The sequence below is a fragment of the Mixophyes fleayi genome, chromosome 3, assembly GCF_038048845.1.
Source record: "Mixophyes fleayi isolate aMixFle1 chromosome 3, aMixFle1.hap1, whole genome shotgun sequence".
NCBI classification, from domain to species: Eukaryota; Metazoa; Chordata; class Amphibia; order Anura; family Limnodynastidae; genus Mixophyes; species Mixophyes fleayi.
In genome coordinates this window covers 153831748-153845399 of record NC_134404.1, presented here as the reverse complement: position 1 = coordinate 153845399, position 13652 = coordinate 153831748, and the positions used below count along the sequence as shown (strand labels likewise).

The 13652-nt window shown below is 38.3% G+C and overlaps 2 protein-coding genes across 3 annotated transcripts in view; one reads left to right on the top strand and one right to left on the bottom strand.

Annotated features, from left to right (window-relative positions):
* Window positions 1-13652, top strand: part of B3GAT2 (beta-1,3-glucuronyltransferase 2) — a 146318-nt gene that overhangs the window by 130501 nt on the left and 2165 nt on the right. Inside the window, exon 3 of the mRNA XM_075202597.1 lies at window positions 12964-13112. Within this exon, the coding sequence (XP_075058698.1) occupies window positions 12964-13112 (149 nt within the window). The remainder of the gene's footprint in view (window positions 1-12963; window positions 13113-13652) is intronic.
* Window positions 13128-13652, bottom strand: part of SMAP1 (small ArfGAP 1) — a 217649-nt gene continuing 217124 nt past the window's right edge. For both annotated transcript variants that reach the window (XM_075202595.1, XM_075202596.1), the window contains one exon: window positions 13128-13652. This exon is cut by the window's right edge and continues 1725 nt beyond it. The gene's annotated coding sequence lies outside the window, so the exon portion shown is untranslated.

Genomic DNA, 13652 nt, shown 5'->3' with positions numbered 1-13652 from the left:
ACTTACACTCTCCTGGGGATTTGTGGTGTCGGATAACGCCAGTAACATTGTGCCGGCATTACATATGGGCAATTTCCAGCACGTGCCATGTTTTGCCCACACAATAAATTTGGTGGTGCAGCATTATCTTAAAAGTGACAGGGGTGTGCAGGATATGCTTGCGGTGGCCCGCAAAATTGTGGGATACTTTCACCATTCTGCCACTGCCTACCGAAGACTGGAGCACCATCAAAAAAGCCTGAACCTGCCCTGCCATCACCTCAAACAAGAGGTTGTGACGTGCTGGAACTCCACCCTCTATATGCTGCAGAGGATGGAGGAGCAGCAAAAGGCCATTCAAGCCTACACAGCCACCTACGACATAGGCAAAGGAGTGGGGATGCGCCTGAGTCAAGCGCAGTGGAGACGGATTTCCATGTTGTGCAAGGTTATCCAGCCGTTTGAACTTCCCACACGAGAAGTCAGTTCCGACACTGCCAGCTTGAGTCAGGTTATTCCCCTGACCAGGCTGTTGCAGAAGCAGCTGGAGAAAGTGAGGGAGGAGCTGGTAAAGCATTGCGATTCCATAAAGCATGAAGCTCTTGTGGATGAAGCCCTTCGTACGCTTTGCCAGGATCCGAGGGTGGTCACTCTTTTAAAGTCAGAGGAATACATTCTGGCCACCGTGCTCGATCCTCGGTTTAAAGCGTATGTTGTGTCTCTGTTTCCGGCGGACACAAGTCTACAGCGGTGCAAAGACCTGCTGATCAGGAGATTGTCATCTGAAGAGGACCGTGACATGGCAACAGCTCCTCCTTCATTTTCTTCCACACCTGTGGCTGCGAGGAAACAGCTATTTCATAAACGACACCTGGTCCGGACTGAAGGACCTGCCAGCGATTGCTGACATGTCTACTGTCGCTGCATTGGATGCTGTCACCATTGAAAATAATGGTGGAGGATTACTTTGCTGACAGCATCCAAGTGGACATGTCAGACAGTCCTTACTTGTACTGGCAGGAAAAAAAAAGCAGTTTGGAAGCCCCTGTACAAACTGGCTCTATTTTACCTGAGTTGTCCCCCCTCCAGTGTGTACTCCGAAAGAGTTTTTAGTGCAGCGGGGAACCTGGTCCATGAGCGGTGAAGGAGGTTGCTTCCGCAAAATGTGGAGAAGATGATGTTCATCAAAATGAATTATCAATTCTATAATGAAGACCAGCAATGGCCTCCAGAGACTACAGAGGGACCTGTGATTGTGGAGTCCAGCGGGGACGAATTGATAATGTGTGAGGATGAGGAAGTACACACTGAAGGGGACGAGGAATCAGAGGATGAGGACGACATCTTGCCTCAGTAGAGGCAGTTTACATTGTACAGGGAGAGATGAATTGCTTTTTTTTTGTGGGGGCCCAAACAAACCAATCATTTCAGCCACAGTTTTGTAGGCCCTGTCGCTGAAATGATTGGTTTGTTAAAGTGCGCATGTCCTATTTCACCAACATAAGGGTGGATGGGAGGGCCCAAGGACAATTCCATCTTGCACCTCTTTTTTTGGCATTATGTGCTCTTTGGGGCCTAGTTTTTCAAACTGCCATCCTGTCTGCCACTGCAGTGCCACTCCTAGATGGGCCACATGTTTGTGCCGCCCACTTGTCTCGCTTAGCTTAGTCATCCAGCTACCTCGGTGCAACCTTTTGGCCTAAAAACAATATTGTGAGGTGTGAGGTGTTCAGAATATACTGGAAATGAGTGAAAATGAATGTTATTGAGGTTAATAATAGCGTAGGAGTGAAAACAAACAAAACAAACAGGATTTTAGTAGTTTTTATGCTTTTTAAAAAAAAAAATCATAACCCAAAACCTTGAGGGGGGTGTTTTGGCTAAACCCATTAGAACCCAAAACCTTAAGGTAATCAGAACCAAAAACCCAAAACACTTAAAGTGGCCGGTGCACATCCCTAAGTAAAACTACAAAATAAGATGTATTGGAGACAGGGGCACATGGGGTGTAGAATTACTTATTTAGAGCTCATACCCTGGCTATACCTTAGGAAACACAAATCTATAAACAACCCCAGGAAGTTCATATATAAATATCTTGTATTAACCATGGGTCCTTGAAAAAGTTTTTGTCTTATAATACCCCATAAAGAGATATAGATTGATATGTCAATTTCTCTCTTTTGTTGTCTTGATAAAAGAAAAAAAAGCATTTATTAATTTCTTGTCTATAACAAAACATTGTATACAGTTGCTCGAGCTTTACAAATACAGTATGATATATATATATATATATATATATATATATATATATATATATACACACACGAGAAATTAAATTGACAATCAACTAAGAACAGGATTCCTATTCAAGTGTAGAGAGAAGACAATTGTAGGTGCTATTCATTATAGATTAATTTATATTCATTTTACACAGCTTGATTTATGTCATGTTGTTCTTCATTCTAAACACACTTCAATATTACAAAAGTGGAAGCTGCTCAAATCAATTTATAGGCCATAACAGGTGCTGAAAGGGTGGGGTTATCCTGCAAGGAACATACATACAACATTTTTTCCCCCAGCACACTGCTATAGCCAGCAACAGATCTGCCATTTCTACTGTAGATAAAAATGCAAAAGTCTTTGTTGCACACATTTGCAAATGTATGTTTAAGCCATCCTGCCACGCCAAGGCGCTTTTGCATATAGGATGGTCCTACTCTAAACAATGAGAGTCCCTATATTTGGGCCATACATATGTGTTTTTAAATTGAGAGCTAACTTACCAAAGAGGTACCCCAGAAGCCTCCAAATAGCAATCCAATGTCAGCACTCCCCCTCAGCTACTAACACCAACATGCCTCTCAGACAAATACAAAAGTGGAAGCTGCTCAAATCAATTTATAGGCCATAACAGGTGCTGAAAGGGTGGGGTTATCCTGCAAGGAACATACATACAACATTTTTTCCCCCAGCACACTGCTATAGCCAGCAACAGATCTGCCATTTCTACTGTAGATAAAAATGCAAAAGTCTTTGTTGCACACATTTGCAAATGTATGTTTAAGCCATCCTGCCACGCCAAGGCGCTTTTGCATATAGGATGGTCCTACTCTAAACAATGAGAGTCCCTATATTTGGGCCATACATATGTGTTTTTAAATTGAGAGCTAACTTACCAAAGAGGTACCCCAGAAGCCTCCAAATAGCAATCCAATGTCAGCACTCCCCCTCAGCTACTGACACCAACATGCCTCTCAGACAAATACAAAAGTGGAAGCTGCTCAAATCAATTTATAGGCCATAACAGGTGCTGAAAGGGTGGGGTTATCCTGCAAGGAACATACATACAACATTTTTTCCCCCAGCACACTGCTATAGCCAGCAACAGATCTGCCATTTCTACTGTAGATAAAAATGCAAAAGTCTTTGTTGCACACATTTGCAAATGTATGTTTAAGCCATCCTGCCACGCCAAGGCGCTTTTGCATATAGGATGGTCCTACTCTAAACAATGAGAGTCCCTATATTTGGGCCATACATATGTGTTTTTAAATTGAGAGCTAACTTACCAAAGAGGTACCCCAGAAGCCTCCAAATAGCAATCCAATGTCAGCACTCCCCCTCAGCTACTGACACCAACATGCCTCTCAGACAAATACAAAAGTGGAAGCTGCTCAAATCAATTTATAGGCCATAACAGGTGCTGAAAGGGTGGGGTTATCCTGCAAGGAACATACATACAACATTTTTTCCCCCAGCACACTGCTATAGCCAGCAACAGATCTGCCATTTCTACTGTAGATAAAAATGCAAAAGTCTTTGTTGCACACATTTGCAAATGTATGTTTAAGCCATCCTGCCACGCCAAGGCGCTTTTGCATATAGGATGGTCCTACTCTAAACAATGAGAGTCCCTATATTTGGGCCATACATATGTGTTTTTAAATTGAGAGCTAACTTACCAAAGAGGTACCCCAGAAGCCTCCAAATAGCAATCCAATGTCAGCACTCCCCCTCAGCTACTGACACCAACATGCCTCTCAGACAAATACAAAAGTGGAAGCTGCTCAAATCAATTTATAGGCCATAACAGGTGCTGAAAGGGTGGGGTTATCCTGCAAGGAACATACATACAACATTTTTTCCCCCAGCACACTGCTATAGCCAGCAACAGATCTGCCATTTCTACTGTAGATAAAAATGCAAAAGTCTTTGTTGCACACATTTGCAAATGTATGTTTAAGCCATCCTGCCACGCCAAGGCGCTTTTGCATATAGGATGGTCCTACTCTAAACAATGAGAGTCCCTATATTTGGGCCATACATATGTGTTTTTAAATTGAGAGCTAACTTACCAAAGAGGTACCCCAGAAGCCTCCAAATAGCAATCCAATGTCAGCACTCCCCCTCAGCTACTGACACCAACATGCCTCTCAGACAAATACAAAAGTGGAAGCTGCTCAAATCAATTTATAGGCCATAACAGGTGCTGAAAGGGTGGGGTTATCCTGCAAGGAACATACACACAACATTTTTTCCCCAGCACACTGCTATAGCCAGCAACAGATCTGCCATTTCTACTGTAGATAAAAATGCAAAAGTCTTTGTTGCACACATTTGCAAATGTATGTTTAAGCCATCCTGCCACGCCAAGGCGCTTTTGCATATAGGATGGTCCTACTCTAAACAATGAGAGTCCCATATATTTGGGCCATACATATGTGTTTTTAAATTGAGAGCCCACTTACCAAAGAGGTACCCCAGAAGCCTCCAAATAGCAATCCAATGTCAGCACTCCCCCCCCTTAGAGTAGGACCATCCTATATGCAAAAGCGCCTTGGCGTGGCAGGATGGCTTAAACATACATTTGCAAATGTGTGCAACAAAGACTTTTGCATTTTTATCTACAGTAGAAATGGCAGATCTGTTGCTGGCTATAGCAGTGTGCTGGGGGAAAAAATGTTGTATGTATACACTTCAATATTAGCCAGACAAAAATCTATTGAGAAAGATAAGGGTCAAAGCACACAAATCTAAGATTTGCAATATCAAACACAATCCTGGTGACAATTTTATGTACCGGACAAAGGGCATACATTATCTGCATGCTGCTTAATATGTCTGGGCTATTTTAATAAATAGTAAATAAAACCTACCAGGAATGCAGTGGAGCCAGGGTGGGAAGCTATCAAAAGATTACAAACACATTACCTCAAAACTCCAAAATGAGTCCCCTTACCCTTTAGTATGAATTCTCTTGATCCTCTATTTGTATTTGACAGTAAAGTAATTAAACAATACAAGTATTGCATTATTATTATTATTATTTTAAACCTGAGAATGAGTCCTAAAGCCAACACCTAGGCGTAAACTTTTTTTATTTTTTTTCATCCACATACCAGACTAGTACAGATGTTGTCTTCCCTGGCACCCACACTTCTTTCACAAGTAGTAACCCCTGTACTCACTTGTAAGGAAGACTTCTGTAGAGACTGCTGAAGAAGCAGAAGGATAGAAGGGATCCAATGCATTGACTCATGTGAAAACTGGGTCATCCCAAAAGATAGAAAATGCTTTCATTTGGGTCCTGGGATAGAATCCTCTGCTAAAATACTTCATAAAACAGACTTTTCTAGATACAATATAATAAACGAATTCAAAATAGTTCAAAATCTTTTGACTCACCCTAGAGATTTCAAATATTTTAAAAGGTCTCACAGATTCCACTACAGCAGGCCTAGCTACTGTTGTCCAGCCCTTTCCTCAGATCTATCCCTATTATATAAAGTATAACATGTACTGTGTGGATCAAATAATTATAATAGTGTCAAAATTAGAGAGTAGAACAACAATCCTGCCAAACTGATGAACTATTAAACGCAATGGCAGACCAAGACTGTAGGGTGCTCGAGTGCAGATATTATAAATGGCCCCTTATATTTAGCATGTAATACAGCTCAAAAACAAGGTCATAAAAGCAGCTATAAAACTGAATTATGAGGATGCTTAGTGGTTAATGGTGATGGCAGCTAAAACTGGGAGCTCTCGCAAGACCTGATTTTATTTAGATTTATACTGCAGGCTGAGATTGCTGTTAAATTATACTTTCCCGCTTATGAATGCATGAATGAAGGCAGCCCACGCTAATAGGTCTCTGAAGCTCCAACTGAACACAAAAGTGGACTTCCTTGTGCTCCCACGATGGCTTTGAAGTTAACAATGAAACAAGACTTCAGGGAATTACTGTCCAATATAGAAAAAGTGCTACAGTCTGAATGATACAAACAGCCCAGACCCTTTCTAAGAATGTCTCAGCTCTAGATTCTTGCGTTCATATTTTAGAGACCATGTGAAGCAGTAAACAGAGCCAAGCACTAGATTTGAAAGCAGCATAAATGACATCTACTCCCAGATTTGAGAGATCATCAAGAAGATAAGCAAATCAGATCGAGGAGAAAGACAAGACTGAAGGTGACCCTGGGGACATACAGTAATTAAACACTTTCTTAATGGATCTACTTTGTGCCATTCTACTCAACCTCCTTTTGAACCCCTGAGAGCTGAACAGATCTCACAGAGCACTATGTAACCTCCCATGATCTGGGAAAACACAAAGGGATGTGATTACTAGGATGTACTTTTTTTGCACTAAAAAGAGTGTCAATGGCAGCAGAACAAGCGGCCAATTCAAGTAGACACAAATATACTTCCAATTGGATCTGGCAAGGAGATCTTCTGAGATATTTAAATAGAGTAATATAAGTCACACCATGTTGATTATCTATGGGGACTCCCCTTCAGAATTTGTGTAGAATGTAATCGCAATTATTTACATTAAGGATATTTAAGACCAAAATGAGTTTTTCCAAACTTCCCATCGAGACCTCTCAATTTGGGATCAGGTGCGAGAACAAAAGCTTTGTTATATGCAGACTATAGTTAAACAATAAACGCTCTACCTCCATATAATCCAGATCAGTGTATTAGGCCACTCAATAAATTCAATAAAACGTGTCATATTGGACTTCTCAAGCTCTCCTATATGGACTTTATGACATGAGGAATGAATAGGCCAATCTAATACCAAGGATATTTAATGTAGAAGGAACTGGTTCCCTAAAACTTTGTAAGCACTTTGCTCTTTACACAAGTACAAGATGAGATCATGTGTTCATAAAGTTTAATGCATATAAGCTGTTTAATCATTATCCCCAACTTGTTTTCTCTTCTCTATTCCCTTTCAGTCTTTCCTTTCCTATCTGTCGCTCAATATTTAATTCATTCCCCATTTCTTTTACCTAGTTTTTTCTTGCTCTCTCTTCTACTTGTAGTTTGCCTGCACTGCCACCTAGTAGCCTTACTCTGCCTTCTACAATTGCCCTCCTTTTCACTACCTCCATTGACCTATCTTTTATGTATACTTCTCTCATTCTGCTCCTCATGTCCTCCACTTTGTTACCCCTCCTACACATTGAAATCAAATCATATCTGAAAATGGTAAATCTGGACTTTGATTTGTCTATAGGGTCATTCCATGTCAGTTCAACCAGGGTTTTCCACCACCCATCTCAGATGATTTCTACAAAAATTTTTTAGTTAAAAGAAGAGGTCAAAACAACTATTTCTGCCAAATATCTTGACTGTCTGACCATTAGTTGATTAAATATTGATCTTTCAATTTATTAAATATTTTACTAATCGTGGCTTCTTTATCCAGTTTATTTGAAGTATTACATTTTTATTAAGGAATCAACACAAAATTCGGACCCCTAAGGTAACTCTTCTTCCCGAATCCAAAAATCCAAACCAAATTACTTTATCTGCCTCATGTTTTGCGTTACATCAAAAACGCATGTTTTTCGAATATAATTAAAAACGCTAGATTCAATTAACATTAGGGATCCCATTTTTTGGGGTGTGTTTAAAAAAGGTATAAATTACTATCACAAAAAAATCAGCTGGATACTCCTTCATAGTGGAGAAAACAGATAATGAAGTTGATGTTCGATTACTGCTGTACAACATACATAATTTACACATTGTTAAAAACCATACCAAAAAAGTGCACTGAACTGAGCCAAATGGCATAAAACTCCCATACAGGAAATGAAACAAACAGAAACTGATGGGAAGGGGATTCCCTTTACAGAGACCAAAACTGAAACTTTCCAGAGAAAGAGAGGGAGACACAGAAAGAGTCAATCATGGCAGCTGCTCATTTGGTAGTCTTTTACATACGGACTGCCATAATATTATTTACTCAAAAACCATTGGATTACATAGCTGGGACACTTTACAGATGAAGAAAAAGAACTGTTGATTCTGAGAACTGAAGTTTCAAATGCAGTAACCAATGATCCTGAAACCCCAGTCTGCTACCATCATGAAAAGCTTCTGCTGCTAAGATATGAAGAATTTCAGAAAACATGCTGTAATCCTTTCTTGTCTCTCAAAAAAGGAGCCAGAAAAAGCTTAAAAGTTATGTCACTGAAGTGGAACAAAGAACACGGTGACTGTCAGCTTGTTGTATATTTTAGGCAAGATGATTGTGACACTTCAAACTGTGTGAGCCTGTGCGTTATTAGCGATACCCGTGACCATGTAGCCATAACTGTGCATGCCTTCATTACGGTAGTTATGAAACACTTAGTAATACTATTGTCAAAATTGGAGTATGTTTACTACTTTAGTGATGGTGCTAGTGCACAATACAAGAACTGCAAACACTTTTATAATTTATGCTTCAATAAGAATGAATTCAACATTCAAGCAGAATGAGGTTTTTTTTCCCCACATCTCATGGTAAGAGTCCATGTGATGGCATTGGAGGGACAGTTAAATGCCTATTAGTAATGATGAGCTACACATATATCTATTGTCATCAGACGACATAAAGACAGGAGGAACCAAAGTTAGTGTCACTATGACCACAGTCACAAAAAATGTGGACAAAAGTGATCTGCAACTTGGAACATACATAGCAGCAGTGTATGATAACATCTGGTACATTAGGTATATCATTCAATGTAATGAATCAGGCCCAAGTTGTGCTGATACACTTAATGAAACAAAACCAATCAACAAATGTGCTGTCTTGGCCTTCAAGAGATAAGTGTTTTGATCCTTTTATTCACGTCCTCTGTGTAACGGAAGTGCCTACTATCCAAGGAAGTACTGGAAGCAGTATACACTTTCTGCTGACACTTTAAGGAAAATTACAGACCGTTATAACAAATTCCAAAGAAGGGAAAAATAATAAGATTGTTGACTCAACTTCAGTTATGGACTCAAGTTAAAGGTTTTAAATTTCATGTTTTCTTGTGTTAATTATGTATGCGGTACAACAGTAATCAAACATCAACTTCATAATTTTGTTTCTCCACTATGAAACAGAGTACCCTGCTGATTTTTTTTCTGGTAGTAATATATACCTTTTTTAAACACCCCCAAAAAATGGGATCCCTAATGTCAAATGTAAAGTGGTCCCAGCTATGTAATCCAATGGTTTTTGAGTAAATAGTAATATGGCAGTCCGTATTTAAAAGACTACCAAATGAGCAGCTGCCATGATTGACTCTTTCTGTGTCTCCCTCTCTCTTTCTCTAGAAAGTTTCAGTCTCTCTAAAAGGAATCCCCTTCCCATCAGTTTGTGTTTGTTTAATTTCCTGTATGGGAGTTTTATCGCATTGGCTCAATTTAGTTCACTTTTTTGGTATGGTTTTTAACAATGTGTAAATTATGTATGCTGTACAGCAATCATCGAGCATCAACTTCATTATTATTTTTTTCTCCACTATGAAACAGAGTACCCTGCTGATTTTTTTTGTGGTAGTAATATATACTTTTTTAAATTATATTCGAAAAACGTGCATTTTTGCCATAACGCAAAACATGAGGCAGATAAAGTAATTTGGTTTGGATTATTGGATTCGGGAGGAAGAGTTACTTTAGAGGTCCAAATTTTGTGTGGATTCCTTAATAAACACACGTGATACTTCTAATAAACTGGATAAAGAAGCCGTGATTAGTAAAATATTTAATACATTGAAAAATCAATGTTTAATCAACTGTCAGACAGTTGAGATATTTGGCAGAAATAGTTGTTTTGACATCCTCTCGTAAAATCTGAGATGGGTGGTGGACATTTCATGTTTTTTTGGGTAATCTGATGTGGAATGACCCTAGAGAGAACTGGTTTACAGCAAAATCATCCGTATACATAACAGATAAAGAATATTCATATAAAGTAACTACAAATTGGTACCTAACGCCCAAAAATACCCACACACGTATAAGCTTTTAATAGAGTGTATTGTGAATGGGTAATACCATATATTGTGAAACTTGGAAAGACTTTAGAAAGAAGTGAAAGCACTTTTAAAGATGTTATTTGGAATGAACTGGATCCATGATCGACCCCCCTCATAATTGCAAACACAAAGGAATAGACTGGCCTACCAACAAAACAAATTTCTGAGAACACAATCCTTTCCTTTTCCACGTACCAAGATCCCATGCTGAAAGGGTGTGGTGATCAGAATTATCCAGATTGAATGGTTGTCCAGCAGGCACATTCACTCTACTTTTTCCTCTTTCACTTTTCCTCCTAGTTTGTATACTTTAATTGTGAATTTAAGTTACGGTTTCCCCTTATTCTCCCTTTTGTTCTTTTTTATTGTTGATTACCAGGTTAGGTAGGTTGGATGTGTTTTGCTACATATGGACACTTGGTTAATAAAGAATTAAAATAGAAAAGAAACATCCATGCTTGAAATGACCTTCTATTATTTAGAGATAACTTTTAATATTAGAGTTAGGAGTTTCAGCAATTCAGGTGTTTACAGCCCTTCTGGGGTAGGATTGCTTTAGTATATTTTAATTAAACATGTAAATTACAAGGATTGCTACTGTACATTTAAGAAAATAATGTATCATAGGATGGAAGACATCAATCTGCTTTTGTAACTGCTATATAGTTACATATATTTCTTTAAAACAAATCAAGCCCTAGGGAATTACTTATAATAAAAGAAAAAAAAAAGTAAATTGTCAAAGCTTGGCAACCTTAATATCAGGATTGCGAGCATCTCGCATATGGCAGAGGACTTTACCAATAGAGACTTATGTGCTTAGACATCTCTAACATTTTTATTTTTAAAAGTAATTTATACAGTAAAGCAAAACCAAATAACAGACAAAGCACCAATTATATTGCTTGTTTTGCTTAACTTCATCTTTTTGTCATAACAATGTTGTACAAGCCTGGTATTTTGCTCCAACTACTGTCCAGGTGTATAAAACACTCTACAAACAAACCATGTAAATCAAGCAGCACATGATGTATTCAGACATGCACTGTGACCAATCTTGTAACTTAAAACACCCAAAAAGTGTGCACTATTCCTGTTGTGCAGTGTTACAAACTTTCAGACAACCTGAGAGTGCTTGCCTGCTGAACCATTGAAATGCATTACTTGCCAATATGGTACAAAGTGGGTAAAGTGCATTACTCTTACATCACTAAAACGATAGTCATCTCAAGGCTTTACTCTAGGATTATAATTTGGGACCTGTGTAAAGCTCCGCACACAATCATGTTTTGAAAAAAAAAACACAACAATCCTTGCATCCCTGTAATTTGGATCTGTGTTTCTGGGATGCAAGCAGCTGCTAGAACTGTAGTATTCCAATATTATTGATATGTGTGGACAGTATAAACTGTATTTTTTTAATAGAATGTCTAAACTTTTGGAGGTTTTTTTTTTTAGGATAAATAACTCCAGCTGCAAAGTGATAAAGTCTATAATAATGTGTTGCAACTCTTTCAGTTTGGTTACATTGTACATTTCCCTGTTTCCAGCTTCATCACACAGAAACAATATCAATTTGCATACACTCTATTACCATTTGAGTTGAGAAGAACTATCAGCGTATTGGAAGGGAAAAGAACTTACCCGCAGTGAGCTCATGAAAGGTCTGCGTTTTCAGTGCCCATGTTTGGAGATAAATGTGTAGATGGACCATGAGTGGCTTTTGAAGCATGTCTGGAGATCACGGATGGTAATTAGTGTGGTATTAAGAAGAGGGTCATGTTCATGACACCAGACTCTGCTCTCCATACCAGTATTATCAATATTTATTTATATAGCACCAGCATATTCTGTAGTGCTTTACACTAGGCTTCAGTATTATGACTGTTTTACCATTTGTTACCTACTATACTTTTAACAGGGTTTGTTGTAACTATAATTAAAAGCTCAAGATGTTTTATTTCCATTCATTGCATAGTCTTCCTGAGAGTATGACAGCCAACACGTGTGGTACATAGCAAAACCATCCAGAATGCTGCAGATTGCTTCCATTGTCTAGACTGCACATGCAGAATTACAGAAAATGTGTGACTGGTTGCTATGCTAAATGCACCAGTTTTCATAACTGTCCCAATTACATGTTAACAAGTAGAACGAACACATAATAATGGTAAATTGATTAATGTCATCTCTATAACGTGCTATTGGTTCATAAAGATATTCGTATAAAAAATAAATAAATTGGTAGTTGCCATGTCTTCACAACCCTACAATCAAGTTGTAGACTAAGAAATACCAAAACAAAACCTGCTCAACAAGTACATATTTACCAATATTTACATTTAGCATAGTGGTTTAATATATTCCAGAGTGTCTACAACAATTCCATAATTGAGATTCAAAGTGTCTTAGCAACTTGTCTGCCTTTATTCCCTGAGGTGATCCTAGAAGAAACCCGTATTTCTGAATGAGTTGCAGCTAGAGGTTGCCGAAATATTTATTTCATCACCAAGTTATAATAACGTTATGTGCTACAGTGACATTTTTCTTATTCAATGCCAATAAAAATGCCATTTTCCATCTCTTGGATTTTTTGCTATGATGCTGCAGGTCTTTATTTTGTCCAAACAATAATGGCTTAGTCTAATCCTTGTCTTGTTCGCTATAGGATTTGCTGTAAGTCTTCAGGTGATCCTTTCAAGCCCAAAAGCGGTGTTCAAAAGACGAGGTTCCCAGCCCGGAATGCAAGAATCAGATTTTTTAAAACAGATTACAAAAGTGGAAGAACTTGAGCCAAAAGCCAACAATTGCACAAAGGTAATAACTCAAGTGTGACATTAGATTTTTTATTTTTTTTCATAGATACCTTGTTCATCATAGTTTTTGTTATACTACATCCAATTCATATCTCCAAAATTGACAGTGGGACATTACACAAGTTCAGTTTTTAATTAAGTCATATCGCTGATGTGGAACTGTGCTATGATTCCTTAGCTATATATACACCCTTTACAAATTCACAAGCTTCAAGAGATGCATCAGTTTAAACAGTGTGTCTGTACTGAAAATTAATCCAATGAGAAAATGCCACAAATGAAAACTAAGACCAAATATTACCTAACAATGAGTCTGCACTGTAAAATGAACAGAGGCTCTGGACATAAATAATAAAATAAATTAGAAAAATTAAAACCATTACTAATCAGCAGTCAGAAATATCAGGTTAAATCAGTTTCTGGACTAAAATTAAAACCAGAGGAACACTTCTAGCAATTACCTAAAATCAGAGCATAGTCAATTTTAATGATATTAACCAGGCCTAATTGTGTATTTGAAGTGGTGTGTTAAGTAAATTAA